At 33.8% G+C, this 21,989-nt stretch overlaps 1 protein-coding gene across 2 annotated transcripts in view; it reads right to left on the reverse strand.

The window, feature by feature from the left end:
• Window positions 1-21,989, reverse strand: part of ZBTB41 (zinc finger and BTB domain containing 41) — a 54,456-nt gene that overhangs the window by 921 nt on the left and 31,546 nt on the right. For both annotated transcript variants that reach the window (XM_032288616.1, XM_032288617.1), the window contains exons 10-11: window positions 20,620-20,708; window positions 135-5,650 (exon numbers count right to left, since the gene is read on the reverse strand). In XM_032288616.1, coding sequence (XP_032144507.1) covers window positions 4,995-5,650; window positions 20,620-20,708 — 745 coding nt within the window. In that variant the 3' untranslated portion in view covers window positions 135-4,994. The remainder of the gene's footprint in view (window positions 1-134; window positions 5,651-20,619; window positions 20,709-21,989) is intronic.

Consider the following 21,989-nt stretch of genomic DNA (forward strand, 5'->3'; position numbering starts at 1 on the left):
CTCAGGAGGCTGAGGCAGGAGAATTGCCTGAACCCAGGAGGCGGAGGTTGCGGTGAGCCGAGATCGCGCCATTGCACTCCAGCCTGGGTAACAAGAGCGAAACTCCATCTCAAAAAAAAAAAAAAAAAAACAACCTTCCTCTTCTCATGTTCCACACATCTTAGTCCTATTATACCTATCTTATTAATGCCACTTCCAAAGAGAAAGAGCAGAAAGCATGCTAAGGTTATAGGGAAAAGGTTTCTTAAGTAAAAATAATTTTAGAGGAAATAATGAGAGGATTCCCTCTACCCTCAAACAAACAAACAAACAAAAAACCTCACATGGCAGACTATATCAAGAGAGAAATGTGGAAAGGGGTAGGATATAAGGAAGAACTGTCTAGTTTCTAGAAATTGTTTAGAAATTTATTCTCACATTATCCATTATTCACTCTAACAGCAAGTAACATTTACTATAACACTACTTAAAGTTTTAGAAATGCTACTTGTTCCTTATTAAAGAATACATTTTTAGGCATTTTAAATTTGGCACTGAATCTTAGAATATCCAAATACAACTTTCTTTAAAGTCCTAATTTTTCCTGAGTTTATCAACTCATTATATATTGGTTGGGATGTTGCTGCTCCTAATGAGAAACTCATCTCAAACCATCACCTCTTGTTCAGTTTTAGGCAAACTGAAATAAGGTCATTCAGTGCAGAGCTGTGTAGTTATGGTTACTGGTTATTTAAAAGAGAGATAAACAGAGACACAGATGCAGACACACTACTCATTTTATTTTACTTGTCAGATTCCTCTAAGCATCTAGAGACAGGCCCAAGAGCGGCTTCACAGTAACTATAAAGGCCACAACAGAGATTTTAAAAATGATATATAAATCATAAAAACAAATATTCACACCAATACTTAGTGCCAATTTGCCTATATAAACATAAAGCAACCTAAAAAAAAAAAAATTGCCCAACCAGCAGGCAACACAATCATAAGACCCATAACCAAAAAAATAAAAAAAATTAATCAGTACAGTCTAGCCAGCAGAATCAACTCTAAGCAACTACAACACATTGAAAAGGCACAAAGCATTCAATGCAGAAAAGGCTGAGTATAAAAGGACACTGTCAAAGAGCTACTGCTCAAAATCTGATGTTTCATCAATGACATATAAGGGTGATATGGTAGGAAGAAAATTCAAGCTTATAAACATATCATTTTAACTGTGTTTTTAATTTGCTTGCAATTATACTGAAAAGCAACCAATGATAACTACTTACTAGCCCTTAATTAGAAGTTTATAGTCACCCTACAAAGATGCTTTGACACTTTTTAAGGTTGATAGAAAATTATATTAGTGTACTTATTTCATGACCTGCCATTGCCTAAAAGGAAGTCACTTAATAAAGCACCAATTTAAAACCATATTTTTGCTACTCCTATTCTCCCAGCAATAAATGTTTTAATTACGTAAATGCATGCAAAGACTACCTTTACAGCTGGTTAAATCCTGCTGGCATAAGGACCAACCCCTAATCTTACATGTTATTTTAGGCTGCCAAAAAAAAAAAAAAAAAAAAGGTGAAATTTCTTACAAAAATAACCTCAACTTGACTTAAAAAAATTCAAAGGCAAAAATTATTTTGATAGCGTAGTGTAAAAAATAGGCTTATTTAGCATTTAGTAGTGTTCACATAACATTGCATTAATTAAACTGAGGAAAATAATATTCTCACTAATAATTGGTTTGTCAGTATGACTATTCCCAGAGTATTTTTTTCTGCTCCTATTTTTATACATATAAACACAAACAATACTCAATCTCAGTATTCAAACTAATGACTTTTTTTTAAAAAAAATCCATTATTCTAGGACTTCAACTATGCTTCTTTGGACAAATAGTTATTCAAACAAGAAAGAATTTAAATTCTTTTAAACTAATACCTACTAAAAATCTTTGGTGCATTTAAGTCAAAACCCATTAGATTAACACATTTCTGCACTTGATAAATTATTCAGTTTACAGATTAAGTGCTAACTGCTATCTGCTAAAAAATTAATTTAAAACAATAAATTATGCTCGCAAAATAAAAAAAAAATTCTGAATGAGGCTAAACTTAGTTGCAACAGTCAAAATTTTAAGTACAGTTACAAAATAAAAGGATTAGTTATAGAGCATTTGTCCAAAATACTCTAAATCAAATATTACAAAAGGTCAACTGAAAAGCATAGGCCTCCTTTTATACTTTTTGTGCCAACTTTTGTCAAAAGCCTATATACATTCAGTTTGCCCAAATCCATGAGGTTTTCACAATTGTAAAATTTCTTACATTTTTGGAAATTAGAGGCAGCAGATTAGTTTCATTTTGTTTTTGTTGTTTTGTTGTTGTTTTTGATCATCGACTGAGTCTACTTATTCATAAAAATTATATTATGTATCCCTCAGACTAGGTTAAGATTAAATGACAGAATGTAGTACCTGTCACATAGTAGCATTCATTAAGTAGCTTTCTTCTTTCCCTACTAGTAGCTCTGCCGCTTACTGACCATGTGAGCTTAAATGAGTCCTTTTATCTTAACCTCAAATTCTTTATCTCTAAAGTGGGAATTTGGCTTGTTCTTTCTATTTCAGGGCTGGTATGAGGTTCAAATGAGATAATGTATATAAAAGCATTTTATAAAACAATCACTACTCAAGTTTAAGTTATCTACAATAGTAACTAAATACAATTATATAATTATATTTCACTTTACACAAGAGATGTATTCCAAAAAAGTTCTATGTAAACCAATTCCTACAAATAAATCATATATTTAAAGCATTAGGACATTATTATTAAAAGAACCCTAAAATCAAAGTATTCTTTTCAATGTGAAAATGCAGTATCTTCTTTTTTTACCACCAAATGTATAATATACCATATACATACATGTATATAAATATATATATACTATCTGCCTTTTTATAAGTCTAAACTTTTCTACATTAGCTTATATGTAAGGCAGGCTACATTTTATGTATGATTTCTTTTCATTATAGTAAGATTTTTAATTATAAACTTGTCAGTCTTTATGACAAAAATCATAAAGATATGTATTTTTTAAAGTCAATTTGAAAGACGTTAACAGACTAACAGTACCTCATATAGTCAAGCTCAATCATGTAAGTACCCCAGATATAACATTTCCACACAAAGAAATAAGGTTTTAAAAAGGAGAACAGAGTAAGTATGTCTACTAGTCTTAAGACAATTACAACCAAACCTTGATAAATGAGGCTAAACTCTGACTGTTTTTATTGTTTATATGAGCTACTTTGGTTAACTGCCTCAATTTTCAATATTTCTTTTGTTTTATCTTCACTAGTATGGCGAATGTTGCTGTAAAGTACCTTTATTTCTTAAGTGCTTCAGCAAACAGTTTCCACCATTAAACCACTGGTTAAACTTTATTCATTAAAACTTCATTATTTTATTTGTGATTTTTTTCACAAGGGCTGGGCCAGACTTTACAGTTTACACACACACAAAAAGTGCTTAAAGCAATTAGGAGTGTAAACAAAACTGAAATAGAAAACTTTTAAAACTGCTATTTTCTAGTAGTTTATGTACAAATGACATGCTAATAATAAATCAACCCTGTCTAGTCTAATCTTCAAGCAACTCTACTAGGAAACATTATCTTAGTTTTTAGTTAAAATTGACTTGAAAATATGGAAAGTGCATGTCTTTAAAGGTATTTTATAATTTTGACTTTTTCCTCAATTTTAATCATTGAGGTTTTGCTGTAACTGCTATTTCCTTTCATCAAGTCCTCAACTTTTGTCTCATACAGAAATAAAAATTAAAAGTAATTACAGACATTATGCTTTTGTGAAGGCAAAAATTAAAGATCTGGATTGCATGTAAATCTGTACATAAGTAGTAGTTCCATTTAATTAAACAATGTTAAGTTAAATTAGGCACAAATTTCATAATCTGTTTGGCACCTTTTCTAATAATTGAAAACAAAATATCTAGGTTATGTTTCCCAGAGTTTCTATCAGCCAAGTAAGTGAAACCAAAAGTAGCATATTTAATTAAATTTCATTAATTAGTTACAACTGCTCTTTCCTTAGTGAGATGAATATAGATGCTGTTATACTGTTAATATTTCTTAAATAAAAAGTAAAGTACAAAAGATGAACTTATATTGAAAAACATCTAGTTAAAACTGTCGTATTTTTTCTTGTAACACATTTTCAGCTTGTATAATTTAATACGCAAACCTGTGTTTGCCTGTCTTATTCATAACAATTGAAATATAGGCAAAAATCAATTACCTGGATTATTATTTCAATTCTACATTTAACAGCTAATTTCAATCCTACATTTAACAGCTAATCTCACATTAGTTACACTTTCTGGCTCTGAGTATATCAAAAGTCCAAAGGATAATGATAACCTAAAATTATGGATTAATAGAAGGAAAACACAGATATATTCAAGACATTGGTGCAAATTCAAATTCCTAATTTCAATTTAAAAAATTTGTATAAAGTAATAACAAATCTTAAATCAGGATAAGAAACAGTTGCATTATCAGTATACTCTTAATTCCTTCTTAAAGGCTACATGGTCCTCAAACTTGTTTGTAAGACGGGGAAGTAAGAAGGAGAGGAATGAGACTAAAGAAGAATAAAAATTTTCACTGATGATTAAAAAAAATACTTCCATAACATCAGCAGCTAATAATTGTGAAAAATTTAAGAAACTATGAAAAGATAGCACTAAATAATCTTTAAAAATCACAGAAATGTATACTTCCAATATTAGGCCAGAAATGTTGTCCAAATATTCACGTTCAATAAACAGAGACACAGAGTTTTCTTGATTTGAAACTATTCTGAGGACTTGAGAAACTAGGAAAAATGAGAAAATAGCAGCCCCACAAATTTAAAAGCTATCAGCTCTACCGTTAGCATATAACCATCCAAAAATCTGTGGAATGTTTAGATTTACTCATGAATGATGCTCATTAGTAGAAATATTTTGAACACCAGTAGTGCTATCAAGGCCCAGTAATGTTCCAAGATAAGACTGTTCTCTAGGATCTAGCATTTGTTCAGGTCGAACTGGGTGAACTATATTTGCAGGTTGAGGAGTAAGAGTATATTTTTCCAGAAAAGCTAAATCCGCTGCTCGTGGATAATCAGATGATTGTGGCTGTGGTGACAGAATCTCATGGGAAGATGGCGGGAGTGTGGTAGTATGACGCACTAGGTCACTCGGAGTGTCAGGCATCTGAACGGGAACCAGCGTTACTGGAACACATACTTCAGCAGATACATTCTGTAACATCGTCTTGGCTTCCGATGGATAAACTTTGGGCTGTTCCATATATTGTTTTGTTTCTGTTTGAAAGATTTTATCATCAGATGAGTACTCTACAGGCAAGGATACAAGTTTTTCCTCAGAAGTACTGAGAGAATCATCAGGAGATTTTATTTCGTGAACATGGTCAATATGGTATTTCAGCTTGTCTTTCCGCTTAAATGTTGCATTACAATGCTGACAGTTGAAAGGTCGGGCATCAGAATGAATAACCAGGTGCTTTGTTAATGTTTTCTTAATTCTAAAAGACTGATTGCAAATTTGACACTTGTATGGTTTTTCACCTGTATGAACAAGAATATAATTAAATGAAAAAAGTACTCAACCTGATAAGACAACAACTTCAAGTAGCAAACTTCCAATGTAAATACTTGCAAGAACATGATGATGGCAATAATACTGTATATTATCACAAAATACAGACAGTATAGTAAACTGGTAAAAATAATAAGCTTAAACATCAAAAAGATCTGGGTTTGAATTCTGGCTATAATACTAACTAGCCAAACATTGAGCAAGCTACCCAACTTCTATGCCTAGTTTTCTTATCTGTAATGTGGAATAATAATGGTACCTACCTCACAGAGTTGGTAAATGGAATAAAAGAGAAAGTGGAGTAATAGGGCTTAGCACTGCACCTAGTACGTAAAAGCACTTGTAAACTATTATTATTACTTACTTTTATTCCCATAACCCTCAAAAAGGTTTGTAAGTGAAAACATTTGACTGCCTCCCTCACCCAAGGAGGATAAAAACTAAAATAGCAACTCTAATTAGCCTGGTTCCTTGGATTACAGGAGAAGTAGTCATCTCTAGCCTGAGGTCAAAATAAGAAGAGTTGTTCAGTGGAAAGAATAAAGAAGCTGGACCAGTTTTTAGTTCTCCCTGAGTCAGGCTCTCACACTGTAGTTTTGTTTTGTTTTATATAAAACATTATAAATTCCTGGGTTAGACAGTGTGGTAGGCAGAATAATGGCCTATCAAAGATGTACATACTCTAGTCCCCAGAGGCTATAGATATGTTACCTTACATGGTAAAAGAGACTTTGCAGACTGGATTAAGAGTTAAGACTTTGAAATAGGCAGATCAACAGGCTTACACAGGTGAGTCAAATCTAATCACAGTAGTTGTAAAAGATGGCCAATAACTGAAGAAGAAGGAGTCAGAGAAATGTAACATGAGAACTCAATCAGGAATTGTTAGCTTTGAAAATGGAAGGAGGGAGCTGGAACATAAGGAATATTGCGGCCACTATAAGCTGTGAAAGGCTCTCAGTTTACAATAAGCAAAAAAATGAGAATCTCAGTCCTGGTCCTACAACTCCAATAATGGAATCATGTGAATAACCTGAATGAGCAGGAAACTAATTATTCCCTGTAGCCCCTGGAAAGAAATCCGGCCCTACCAAACACTTAGGTTTTAGCTTGGTGTCAGATTTCTGACTTAAAGAACTATGCGGTAATAAATTTGTATTGTTTAGGCCACCAAATTTGTGGTGATTTGATAACAGCAGCAATAGAAAACTAATATATCCAGAAACACTAATACTACAGTAGACACAAAGGCATATTTTCTTCTCATCTCTCCATTTGAAACGTCATCCATTTTCCTAGTAAATTAAAAGATAATTACATCTTCAAGTTGAATCACTAATATCAAACTATTATTTGTTAAATATTATTGTTAAATATTTTGCAGCCAATTGGAACTTTCAAATCCCACTACCAGAAAATTTAGACAGACTGGGAGGATGAGTACCTGGTACTATTGAATTTCTACTTCTTTCTGGACTAACATTATTACCTATGTCATTAGCACAAGGTAGTGAGACATGAAGTAATACATTACATAGATAATTAATTTTTCAGAAAAAGTTTTTTTTTTTTTTTTGAGACAGAGTCTTGCTCTGTCACCCAGGCTGGAGTGCAGTGGCACAATATCGGCTCACTTCAACCTCTGCCTCCCAGGTCCAAGTGATTCTCCTGCCTCCGCCTGCTGAGTAGCTGAAATTACAGGCATGTGCCACCAGGCCAGGATAATTTTTGTATTTTTAGTAGAAACGGGGTTTCACCATGTTGGTCAGGCTGGTCTCAACTCCTGACCTCATGATCCACTCGCCTTGGCCTCCCAAAGTGCTGAGATTACAGGCGTGAGCCACTGTGCCCAGCCCATAAAAAGTATTTTTACTGTGTATAGAACACACGGCATCTAACATATGATTTTACAAGTGAATGCCTATAATCAGAGATAATATGAAAAAGCTCAGAGGAGAGTGCTTTGAAAACAACGAACCTTACACTTCCAAAATGCAAGAACTCTTAATTGCTTTCCATAACTCCCTGGCATCAATACTTGTCATGCAATGAGCATTCTATAATTTTTTTTAAAATAAAAACACAACCACAGCAATACTAACACCACCAAGAAGCACACAGTTTACTTTTAAAGATAGGAGTTTAAGTTTTGAGTGTTCTCTGACCAGCCATGATGGTCCTTGAGCATCTCCAATTAAAATGTTTTATAAATACAATGATGTTTTTCAACTTAGAATCATAATTCAGTCAGTTCTAGTGTGTAACAAATACTTTTAGAAAACTGCAATCCAGATAGGCATAGTTCTTTGAGAAGTTTCCATTATCATTTTAAACAACTGTCATTTTCAGTAGAAAAATCAGTTTAGGTTTGTAAAAAGATGAAAGTTCATAAAGAAAATGTTAACATATTAAATGTAAAGAGCAAATCTAGAGTGCTTAAAGATAGATAGTAGAAAAGGTGAAAACTACCAACTTAATGAAAAAAATACAGATTAAAGAAACATGCTTTCTACAATGAGAGTTTTATAGTAAGATTTTGTATATAACAACAATAATGCAAGTAGAATTCATCTCAAGATCATAAATCAGAGACATAAGGCAACCAAGGGAAGGTCCCTTTAAGGATGTACAGAAAGGGGCATTAAGAGTAGAAGGAAATAAAACAATACTCAAAGAGATGTAAACCATTAGCTAAAATTGTAGAATCTATGAGCCTTTAGAATTTAAAAATGTCATCTATGGAATCAGGTTTCTTTAGATATAAAAAAATTGGTGTGTGAAAAGTGTACATTGAGACTTATTTCAGACTTTATAAAGTAGTTTATATCATATCATACATCTTAATGATGAGGGGGGAAAGACAAAAGATTTTTTAAGAATAAACCCCCCCCAAAATTACTCTTTGCAGGCATCAAAGCACAGCCAAGTAAGCCAGAACCTAAGGTGGCAAAGTCTGGTGACATAGGAAGGTATACAGGTGCTTTCTTTTCTCCTCAGTGCACTTTTAGATTCAGTCTATGGAGAAATAGAGGCCAAGCTGCAGCCCAGTGCTTGAGGAAATCTCATTGGAATGGGAAGATAAAAGTTGGAGTTTGAGACTACAAAGATTTAAAGGGTCAGGAGCCTTAAAAGGAAGGAACAACAGAGAAATCAACAGAAATATCTGTATTTGCCAACTATTAAAAGGAACATTTTCTGAGTGAGACAGCTGGAAACCAAGAGTCAGAAGGCTACAGGGCTGACCAATATTTCAGCAATCCCAAGAATACTGGGAGACAGAGATTAGAGTTCAGGACTCACCAGTGAGGAGCTCTGGTAAAAACACCATGTTTTTAGTTGAGACCCCAATACAATGATGAACTAGTAGGAGAAGGGCAGATCAGAAGTAGCAAGAAATAGAACAAAGTCATCTCATATTCTATTTGCTTGTAAGACAAAATTAAATCTACCTGGAAGGTATACATCTTGAAGAGCTTCTGTATTTTTTAACTCATGAAATCTAAAGTTCAATACAAAGTGACCAGGTATGCCAAGAAACAGAACCAAATGATCAAATGCCAAGAGAGGGGAAAAAATGCAATAGATACACCCAAAGCAAATATTATACATATAAGACTGGGACATCAAAATCGGTATGATTAATATGTACAGGAAAATACAGGAAAAGTAAATTTTGCCAGAGACTGGAATCTATGGGGAAGAAAAGGAAGCTCTAGAAGAGATAAGTGAAGATGTTGAATGTACATGTAATTGGAGTCTCAGAGAGAAGACAGAGAACAGGCAACAGCAATATTTGAAAAGAAAATGGCTAAGAATCTTCCAACAAAAGAAAGACATCAAGACACAGATTCAGTAAACACTATAAACCTTGCAAAATACAAAAAACAAAAATCACACACAAAAACACACACAAAGCAAGGCACACTATAGTAAAATCACTGAAAACCAAAAACAGAAAAATCTAAAAAAGTCACTAATTAAAAAGAGACATTTCTTTCAAATGAGCAACAATAAGACTGACAGTATATTTTCTCAATAAAAGCAAAACAAGCTCAAAAACCAAAAATAACCTATCTGAAATGCCAAATGAAAAAAGCTGCTAACATAAATTTTACAGTCAGAAAAAATATTACCTGTGAGGTAAAATAGAAACACTTTCAAACAAATAATATAGTGCCAACAGATTGCATCGAAGGCAACTTTTCATGCATAAGGAAAATAATTCCAGGTGGAAGAACAGTAAACAGTAAAGAATGAATATATGGTTAAATCTAAATAATATTGATTATTTAAAATAAAAAAGTAATGTCTTTGTGTTTTAAGAGACATGAAGAATTAAAATACATGCAATACATAAGGGATAAGAAAGATAAAGGTGTTAGAAGGTATTTGCAGTTTCTGTAAAGTGATGAATAGTTTCAATTATTATATTTATCTTTTCTAGAAGGTAAGGGAGACTCTAACAATTTCAGAATGTACATTGTTATCTTCATTAACCACTAAAAGATTAATGAAACACATAATTAAGAAGCTAATTGAGGGAAAAATGACAAAAACAATATTTAATGATTATAAACCAAGTGAAGACAAGAGAAAAAAGCATCAAGGAATCAATTGTGTAAACACCATGATGATATATTCAAGCCCAAATAAATGAGAGATCACATATAATATAAATGAACTAAACATACTAATATAAAAAACAAAGATAATCAAAATAGATAATTAAACAATACCAAAAGATACACATTTTAAATATAAGTCCAAGGAAGGCTTGGAAGTAAAAGAAAAAATATGTCATATAAAAGTATCCAAAAGAGTGCTAGTAAATCTTTATCCCATAATAAAGAGCAACATTTTATAATGATATAAAAGACTGTTCAACAGAAAGATATGACGAATCATATCTAATGTATATTAGATATATTTATATATATACCTATATCTAATAATGTAACAAAATACATAAAGCAAAAAATAGAAAAAAAAAGAAATAAAGAATTTACAATCATGGTTACAGTAGAGATTTTAACATAAATCCCTCAGTAACTTACACAATAAGTAGTAAAAAAATCAAGAATGTAGAATGTTTAAATAGAGTATCTTCTCTGACAAGAATAGAATTAAACTAGATATCAATAACATAAACTTGCGTAGAAAATCCCCAAATATTTCGTAATTGGCTAATACAATTTGAAGTAAACCATTAATGAGATAATAATTTAGAATAGACATTAGAAAATATGTTTAGCTGAATTATAAAGAAATATGAAATTAAAATGAGGTATAGAATGTAACTAAAGCAGTATTTAGAGGATAACATGGCTTTAAAATACAGACAATAATAACAAATACAAAAACTTAACAACTTAGGCATCCACATGAAAGAGGCAGGGAAAGGCAAATTAAAAAAAAAGAAGAAGCTGGTGGCTGGCAAGATGGCCAAATAGGATCAGCTCTGTTGTGCAGCTCCCAGCAAGATCAATGCAGAAGGTGGGTAATTTCTGCATTTCCAACTGAAGTAACTGGCTCATTTCATTGGGACTAGTTAGACAGTGGTGCAGCCACAGAGGGTGAGCTGAAGCAGGGTAGAGTGTTGCCTCATCTGGGAAGTGCAAGAGGCTGGGGAACTCCCTCTTCTAGCCTAAGGAAGCCCCGAGGGACTGTGCCATGAGGAAAGCTGCATTCCAGCCCAGACACTAAGCTTTTCCCATGGTCTTTGCACCCCACAGACCAGGAGAGAATAACATAGAATAGACATTAGAAAATATTTTTAACTGAAGTATAAAGGAAATAAAAAATTAAAAATGAGGTATGTAATGTAACTACACCACCAGGGCCTTGGGTTTCAAGCACAAAACTAGGCAGCCATTTGGGCCAACACCGAGCTAGCTGCAGGAGTTTTTTTACATACCCCAGTGGTTCCTGGAATGCCAGTGAGACAGAACTGTTCACTGCCTTGGAAAGGGAGCTGAAGCCAGGGAGCCAAGCATTCTAGCTCAGTAGATCCCACCCCCACCGAACCCAGCAAGCTAAGATCCACTGGCTTGAAATTCTCACTGCCAGCACAGCAGTCTGAAGTCCACCTGGAATGTTCAAGCTTGGTGGTGGTAGTGGGAGGGGTCTACCATTACTAAGGTTTCAGTAGGCAGTTTTCCCCTGACAGGTCTGGAAGTTTGGACTAGCAGAACTCAACATAGCATAGCAAAGCGGCTATGGCCAGACTGCCCTTCTAGACTCTTTCTCTCTGGGCAAGTCATCTCTGAAAGAAAGGCAGCAGCCCCAGTCAGGGGTTTATAGATAAAACTCCCATCTCCCTGGGACAGAGTACCTGGGGGAAGAGGCAGCTGTGGGCACAGCTTCAGCAGACTTAAACGTTCCTGCCTGCTGACTCTGAAGAAAGCAGTAGATCTCCAAGCACACCACTCAAGCTCTGCTAAGGGACAGACTATCTCCTCAAGTGGGTCCCTAATCCCTGTGCCTCCTGACTGGGAGACACCTCCCACCAGGGATTGACAGACATCTCATACAGGAGAGTTCTGGCTGGCACCTGGTGGGTGCTCCTCTGGGATGAAGCTTCCAGAGGAAGGAACAGGCAGCAATCTTTGCTGTTCTGAAGTCTCTGCTGGCGATACCTAGGAAAACAAGGTCTAGAGTGGACCTCCAGCAAACTCCAGCAGACCTGCAGCAGAGGGGCCTGTTACAAGGAAAATTAACAAACAGAAAGGAATAGCATCAACATCAACAAAAAGGATGTAAACACAAAAACCCCATCCAAAGGTCACCAACATCAAAGACCAAAGATAGACAAATTTAGGAAGATGAGGAAAAACCATCACAAAAAGGCTGAAAATTCCAAAAACCAGAATGCCTCTTCTGCTCCAAAGAATCACGACTTCTGATCAGCAAGGGAACAAAACTTGACTGAGAATGAGTTTGACGAATTGACAGAAGGAGGATTCAGAAGGTGGGTAATAACAAACTCTTCCAAGCTAAAGGAGCTAAAGTTCTAACCCAATGCAAGAAAGCTAGGAACCTTGAAAAAAAGTTAGAGGAATTGCTAACTAGAATAACTAGTTTAAAGAAGAACATAAATGATCTGATGGAGCTGAAAAACACAGCATGAGAACTTTGTGAAGCACACACAAGTATCAATAGCTGAATTGATCAAGTGGAAGAAAGGATATCAGAGATTTAAGATCAACTTAATGATATAAAACATGAAGACAAGATTAGAGAAAAAAAGAATGAAAAGAAAAAACAAAGCCTCCAAGCAGGATGAGATTATGTGAAAAGACCAAACCTACTTTTGATTGGTGTACCTGAAAGTGACAGGGAGAATGGAACCAACTTGAAAAACACACTTCAGGATACTATCCAAGAGAACTTCCCAGCCTAGCAAGAAAGGCCAACATTCAAATTCAGTAAATACAGAGAACACCACAAAGACACTCCTCAAGAAGAGCAACCCCAAGACATAGAACTGACAGATTCACCAAAGTTGAAATGAAAGAAAAATGTTAAGGGCAGCAAGAGAGAAAAATCAGGTTACCCACAAAGAGAAGCCCCATCAGATTAACAGCAGATCTCTCTGCAGAAACTCTACAAGCCAGAAAAGAGTGGGGACCAATATTCAACATTCTCAGAAAAGAAAAACATGCTTGCTTCGGTAGCACATATACTAAAATTGGAAAAAAAACAATTTTCAACTCAGAATTTCATATCCAGCCAAATAAGCATCATAAGCAAAGAAGAAATAAAAACCATTACAGATATGCAAATGCTGAGAGATTCTGTCACCACCAGACTAGCCTTACAAGAGCTCCTGAAGGAAGCACTAAATATGGAAAGAAAAAAACTGGTACCAGCCACTGCAAAAACATACCAAATTGCAAGGACAATCAACACTACAAAGAAACCGCATAAACTAATGGGCAAAATAACCAGCTAGCATCATAATGACAGGATCAGATTCACACATAGCAATATTAACTGTAAATGTAAACAGGCTAAATGCCCCAATTAAAAGACACAGACTGGCAAATTGGATAAAGAGTCAAGACCAAACAGTATGCTCTATTCAGGAGACACATCTCACATGCAAAGACACACATAGGCTCAAAATAAAGGGGTGGAGGAATACTTACAAAGCAAATGGAAAGCAGAAAAAAAAAAGCAGGAATTTGAATTCTAGTCTGTGGTAAAACAGAGTTTAACAATGATCAAAAAAGACAAAGAAGGCCATTACATAATGGTAAAGGGATCAATGCAACAAGAAGAGCTAACTATCCTAAATATGTATGCACCCAATACAGGAGCACCCAGATACATAAAGCAAGTTCTTAGAGACCTACAAAGAGACTTAAGACTCCCACACAATAATAGTGGGAGACTTTAATACCCCATTGTCAATATTAGGCAGATAAATGAGACAGAATATTAACAAGGATATTCAGGACTTGAACTCAGCTCTGGACCAAGTGGACCTAATAGACATTAACAGAGCTCTCCACCCCAAATCAACAGAATATACATTCTTCTCAACAGCACATCACAGTTATTCTAAAATTTACCACATAATTGGAAGTAAAACACTCCTCAGCACATGCAAAAAAACAGAAACTGTAACAGTCTCTCAGACCACAGTGCAATCAAATTAGAACTAAAAATTAAGAAACTCACTCAAAACCACACAGCTTCATGGAAACTGAAAACCTGCTCCTGAATGACTACTGGGTAAATAACAAAATTAAGGCAGAAACAAATAAGTTCTTTGAAACCAATGAGAACAAAGGCACAAAGAACCAGAATCTCTGGAACACAGCTAAAGCAGTGTTTGGAGGGAAATTTATAGCACTAAATGCCCACGGAAGAAAGTGGGAAAGATATAAAATCAACACCCTAACATCACAATTAAAAGGATTAGAGAAGCAAGACCAAACACATTCAACAGCTAGCAGAAGACAAGAAATAACGAAGATCAGAGCAGAACTAAGAGATAGAGACATAAAAAACACTTAAAAAAAAAAAAAAAAAATCCAGGAGCTGCTTTTTTTTTTTTTTTTTTTTTAAAGATTAACAAAATAGACAGACTGCTAGCCAGACTAATATAGAATAAAAGAGAAAATAATCAGATCGACACAATAAAAAATAAAAAAAATATATCACCAATGATCCCACAGAAATACAAACTACCATCAGAGAATACTATAAACACCTCTACACAAATAAACTAGAAAATCTAGAAGAAGTGGATAAATTCCTGGACACATATATCTTCTCAAGACTAAACCAGGAAGAAGACGATTCCCTGAATAGATCAGTAACAAGTTCTGAAATTGAGCCAGTAATTAATAATCTACCAAAAAGAGCCTGGGACCAGACAGATTCACAGCCATATTCTACCAGAGGTACAGAGAGGAGATGGTACCATTCCTTCTGAAACTATTCCAAACAATAGAAAAAGAAGAACTCCTCCCTAACTCATTTTATGAGGCCAGCACCATCCTGATACCAAAATCTGGCAAAGACACAACAACAACAAAAAAAATTGCAGGCCAATATCCCTGATGAACATTGATGCAAAAATTCTCAATAAAATTGGCAAACCTAATCCAGCAGCACATCAAAAAGCTTATCCACCACGATCAAGTAGGCTTCATCCCTGGGATGCAAGACTGGTTCAACATATGCAAATCAATAAACGTAATCCATCACATAAACAAAACTAATGACAAAAACCACATGATTATCTCAATAGATGCAGAAAAGACCTTCGATAAAATTCAATATCCTTCCTGCTAAAAATTCTCAATAAACTAAGTATTGAAGGAATGTATCTCAAAACAATAAGAGATATTTATGACAAACTCACAGCCAATATCATACTGAATGGGCAAAAGCTGGAAGCATTCCCTTTGAAAACTGGCACAAGACAAGGATGCCCTTTCTCACCACTCTTATTCAACATAGTATTGGAAGTTCTGGCCAGGGAAATCAGGCAAGAGAAAGAAATAAAGAGTATACAAATAGGAAAAGAGGAAATAAAATTGTTTCTGTTTGCATATAACATGATTGTATATTTAGAAGACCCCATCGTCTCAGCCCAAAATCTCCCTAAGCTGATAAGCAACTTCAGCAAAGTCTCAGAATACAAAATAATGTGCAAAAATCACAAGCATTCCTATACACCAATAATAGAAAGCCAAATCATGAGTAAACTCCCATTCACAATTGCTATAAAGAGAAATACCCCAAATTCTGCCAATAGATTTCATATTTTAGATTAATAGAATTCCTTAAATGTGAATAAATTAAAAATATGACAGCTCTTTAACTGTCATACTAAGATGGAAATTTAAAAAACACACTTAAAAAAATCTTTAATAAAAACCTTTCTCTAAAGAAAACAAACTTAGGAATTTATTCTGTGAATTCTTCCAAACACTAATGAGGAAATTATGCCAATTTTACACAAACTCCTCCAGATAGCTGACAAAGATAAATTATTTCCCAAATCACCTTTTGAGACCAGGATAATTATAATAACACAGCCTGTCAGGGACACTACAAGGGAAAAGATACAGGCAATATGTCATGTGAAACAAAAACATGTACAAAATATAAGGGAATTGAATTCAATTATAAAGGACATTATATCATGAAGAGGATATATTTATTTGTATATCTGTACATTTGTTTGTGTGTTTCTTTCTTTATTTTTGAGACAAGTTCTCACTCCATCGCCCAGGCTGGAGTGCAGTGGTGTAATCCAAGCTCACTGCAGTCTCAATCTCCCAGGCTCAGGTAATCCTCCCACCTCAGCCTTTCAGGTATCTCAGACTGCAGGCATGTGCCACCACATCTAGCTAATTTTTATAATTTTTGTAATAGAAGGTGTTTCGCCATGTTGCCCAGGCTGGTCTTGAACTTCTGGGGCTAAAGCAAACCATCCACCTCGACTTCCCAAAGTGCCTGGATTATAGGGTGAGCCATAGCACCCAGCATAAACAGGATATGTTATATCCTTAATACACCATGAACAGGATGAACAAGATAATATATCATTAGTAAGATATTATATCAAACCAGTCTAGGTTTATTCCAGAAATGAGGTTTAATATTTAAAAATCAATCATATAGTTTATCGCAGTAATAAAATAAAAAATATGATCACCTCAATCAATGTAGAAAAAGTATAAAATTCAACAACTATTTATGTTAAAAACTCAAAATAAACCAGGAATAGATAGTAATTTCCTTATCTAATACTATCTACAACAAAACCTGTAAAAATCATATTTAATTGTGAATTATTGAAAGCTTTTTCTTTGAAGATGAGAATAAGAAAATAAAGTCTACTATCAATGTTTCTACTGGAGATGTGACCAAAGCTATACAGTCGTACTTCCCAACCCAAAAGATTGATAGAGAGAGAGAGAAAGAGAGTTATAAAGACTAAAGGGTAAAATGACCTGTCATTATTTACAGATGACCTGTTTGCATGCTTTGAAAATTCAAAAAAAAAGCGAGACGTAAACTATAAAAATTAATAAGAGAATTTAGGAAGGTCATTGGATAAAAAGTCAATAAACAAACTGAACTCTTTTCCTATATACCAGAAACAAATAAAAAATAAAATTTGAAAAAAGTTTAAAATTTGATACCAAAATATCAAACACCTAGGTATAAATCTAATGCAAAATGTGTTAGATAGCTACACTGAAAACCACAAAACATCTCTGAAAAAACTCTAAACAAATTAATGGAGTTGTTCACAGACTGGGTGATACAATGTTGTAAAGAAAATCAATTAAGGAAAAGTTGACCACAGGTTCAATGAAATTTCAATAATTCCCAGCAAGTATTTTTGTGTGTGGAAATTAACAGACTATTTTTAAATTTATATAAAAACACAAAGGGACAATAATAATAATCACATTTGAAAATATAAGTCAAAATAGCCATTATCTTTGCAAGGAGGTTACTGACTGGGAGGAGCCATGGAGAACCCTTGTGAAGTCTTGGTAGTATTTTATATCTTGATCTAAAATACTTGGTAGTATTTTATATTTTAATCCATCAATGTGGCTACATTGATGGATTCATTCATAAAAATTAATTGAGCTGTTTGAGATTTATGCACTTTGTGTGCTATACTTCAATAAAAAAAAAAGCTTACAAAAAATTCACTTTGAATAAAAAAATCAGTCAACATTAAAATCAAGTCCTAAATTTGTGATCATCTTTATGCCAATTTAATAAATGTTTCAACAAGACAACTGTTAAAGAATAGAGGTAATCACTTGTAATCACTACATTCTGAGGACTGCACAAGCAAAACTCACGATTAGAATAAGCCGTTTGTAGAAGAAAATCTTATATACATTTTCCAACTAATTTATCTAACTGTGTGGTTTAAAAAAAAAATCAAAGAAATTGGGCGGGGTGCAGTGGCTCACACTTATAATCCCAGCACTTTGGGAGGCCAAGGCAGGTGGATCATGAGGTCAGGAGTTTGAAACCAGCCTGGCCAACACAGTGAAACTCCATCTTTATTAAAAATAAAAAATTAGCTGGGCATAGTGGCAGATGCCTGTAATCCCAGCTACTCGGGAGGCTGAGGCAGGAGAATCGCTTGAACCCAGAAGGCAGAGGTAGCAGTGAGTAGAGATCATAACACTGCACACTCTAGCCTGAGTGATAGAAGTAGACTCTGTCTTAAAAAAAAAAAATCAAAGAAATTAAAGAATAGTCATGGGAGAACATAATACATTTATTTACTCAACAAATACTTATTGAGTGCCAAACTCGTCACAAGCCCTAGGATATGCACTGATTATACAAACTCATTTGAAGCAATTAGGTGTACTGAACTAGCCAAAAACTGAAACAAACACATTTTATTGTTTCTCCAGATGAGGATCTAAAGAAATGACATACTAACAGAAGAAAAAAAGGTATACAGGGAATCTAGTTAAGGAAATTCTAAAAAACAAAAATTTAGTAGCAAATATATAATGCACTAAGGGTATCCTAAGAAAAAAAAATCTGAAGAACAAAATTTTTCTGGTCACCTTCTGTGAGGGTAAGGAAGGTTCAATATTCTTTACCACTTCCTAGATGAACTATTTCATAAAATTATTTTACTCTCTAGATAGACTAACATTTGGCAATTTTCCTTCTGATTAATAAATTCAGCCATTCTCCTTCCTTGATAAAGACACCCTAGCTAGTAAACATTAATATCTCATTTTCTAGAAGGTAAATTAATAACATTCTGGTTAATCTATTCCCAGTGTTTACTGTGAAGAATTACTCACAATACTTATAACTCTCAATGCACAGATAAAATTGAGTTTCTGAACCTATAAATCTCAAAAATGGACTTGGGAACATGGTTACCACTTCTTGAAAAAAAACCACTCTGTGAAGTCCTGTCTGGGTAGACTATTGGTAACTTTAGATTGGGAGTCGGTAAATAAAGTTTTATTGGAAGATAGCCATGCTAATCTGTTTATACATTGTCTATGGCTGCTTTCACATCACAACAGCAGAGCTGAATGATTGCGACACAGACTATTAGCTTGCAAAGCCTAAAACATTTACTATGTAGCCCTTTACAAGTATTTGTTGATTCTTGCCTTCTATTATTTTTCCCTTTCATTTCATAATAGTCATAGTCTTTGTCTTATTCCATAACAGAGCTCATTTCCTCAATTTTCAAAGGGAAGAGAGACTTGTCTCTAATATCAATTAAGTGTGAAATATCTGGAGATCGATGTTCCACATTGTCACTGGTCACCAACCAATCATTATAAATCAGTGTTTTTAAAAATTCTGATGCAATGTAGTCAGCACTAAATTTCTCCTCTGGAAAACTGCTTGATGTTTTACAAGTCTTAATTCATCAATGGTTTCAAATTAACTTTCTATAAGCTCACCATCTCTTTCAAGTCATGAGTTCCATTAGGTTAATTATTTACAAAAGATATGGAAGATGTCATTAAGTTCTTTCCCTCATTTCATACTTTTATTTATGCACTGCCAAATTATGCTTTTTTTTTTTCATTTGGAGAGGGGTGTAACTTTGCTTTTAACAGCAGCACTGTATCAGTGGTAAATCCTTTATTGCAACTATTTGCTACTAATATAGTCCAAATTCAGTTATTTCCCATTCTAATATTCATGAAATCACTTATTTTTCTCTTCCAGAATAGCATCTTGACCATATCTAAATTGAATATAAAACAAAGCATCCATAAATATATAAATGGGCTTGTTTCTTAAGGAAAAAGAAAGATTTCAAAAATATTAATTTATATGTAAAGGCAAACAAGGACTCAGACAATATGTAAGAAAGAATCTAAAGTATTCTGTATTTCAAAATGTAATAGGATTCCCAAGGAGGAAAAAGAAAGATTTAGAAAATGACAACTTCTGGAAAGCAGGTAAGGCAAAGCATTCTACTACAACTACCTCTAAATCATGACCGGCTAGGTAAAAAGGAAAACTACAGGATGGTAACTTGGTAAACAAGACAATGAGGTCATATTTGCATTACTCTTTTAAAAGTGAAGAAAATAAAAGATAACAAGGAATTTAATCTGAAGGCTTAAGAAAAGCCTTCAGAAAGCGAAATAAGGAAGAACCATAAAACAATCAGAAAAGGGTAATTACAACGAAAAGTTGAGTAAATATCCTATGGAAAATTTTTCCCAAGTTTTATAAAATATTTAAAAGTATTAAAGCTTACATAATAGAGAATAGAAGATGAGAATATTGATTAGTCATGGCATGAACTTCAATATAATAAGTAACAATCTTAATGGGGACAACCAAAGAAATTTAACCAAGAACAACAAAGTTTAAATGCCTACATTTTACTTCTGATTAGACAAAATATATTTATATATATAAACTACCCATTAAATTTTACCTGAATGTGTTCGAAAATGCATTTCCAGACTTGATTTGCCTTTAAAAATTTTCTTACAAACATCACATTGATGAAATGTTGCTTTATATCTAAGAAGATAAAAAGATTTGAGTTTTTCAATATAATTTCAATATAACTAACATAATGAAAATAAGTTGCAACTTCATTTACAACTGTGTATATAATTCTCATATTAACAAAGCATAGAACTCCAAAGAAACATGGAAATACTTTTAAAGTGTTGAGCTTGCCTCTGGTTCTTCCTCTTCCAGTTACATCTAACACACAAATCTATAAAAAGAGGTTCATAGATGATTTTCAACTGCTTGAAGTCACTGAACTTTTATTATTACTAGCTAACCAAATATACAAAAAGAAAAATTATAAGCACAGAAATATATCCAGAGTGGCCTAAAGGGGAAATGAAGAGTTGTCTAGAAAGGGACATGAGAGAAATTTTGTGGTGATTCCATATCTTAATTGTGGTGATCATTACACGACTTGCAGAACTATACACTAAAAACAATGAATTTCACTTTTTATAAATTATACCGTATTTTTTTTTTAAAAAAAGATGCTCAGGCTGATTAAAAAGAAACTGCAGCTATTTCAAAACCTGCATTTATTAAAAAGGTGAAAGTGCTCTCATTGGTTCATGTCCTAACAAAAAAGCTGTAAATTTTAACTTATAAATTAAATAAATTTTATACCTAAATTTAAAATTGAAATACTAGTCTTTTATTTTTATTATAAAATAAACAGAAATAAAGCAATAAGTTACCAAAAAGTTAACTTAGTAAGTACCACAGCATAGTGCCTAAGAAGTGTTTTTGAGTTAAACAATTCTCAACTGAAAATTTATTTTGATAATTGAGATATTTATAAAACAATTATCATTTAAGTGGCAGTTATTGGGAAAGCCATATCATCTCACCTTAGAAGCAGTTCATATGGAACGAATACATGGCAAAATAATTAAATCAAACCTGGGCTACTTAATGTTCTATAAGACAGTTTGCTCTTAACATATTCATTGAATTTTACTGGAAATGTTTAGAACATTGCTATCAATATGAAATAGAAACATAGTATGCCTAGAGTTTCAAATGTCCCTCACTTTTCAATTCATCCAACCCAACATTTATAAGACAATATGGAAAGCACTGTCCTCTAGGAACTTAAGTCTACTTGATAAAACAGATAGTTTCTTGTTTTTATTTTAGTTAGAGACAGGGTCTCGTTCTGTCACGCAGACTGGAGTGCAGTGGCATCATAATAGCTCACAGAACCCTTGAACTCCTGGGCTCAAGCAATCCTTCTGCCTCAGCCTCCTGAGTAGCTGAGATTACAGGTACATGCCATGCCACCAC

The sequence above is a fragment of the Sapajus apella genome, unplaced genomic scaffold, assembly GCF_009761245.1.
Source record: "Sapajus apella isolate SASKATOON/1434 unplaced genomic scaffold, GSC_monkey_1.0 scaffold22, whole genome shotgun sequence".
Taxonomy (NCBI): Eukaryota; Metazoa; Chordata; class Mammalia; order Primates; family Cebidae; genus Sapajus; species Sapajus apella.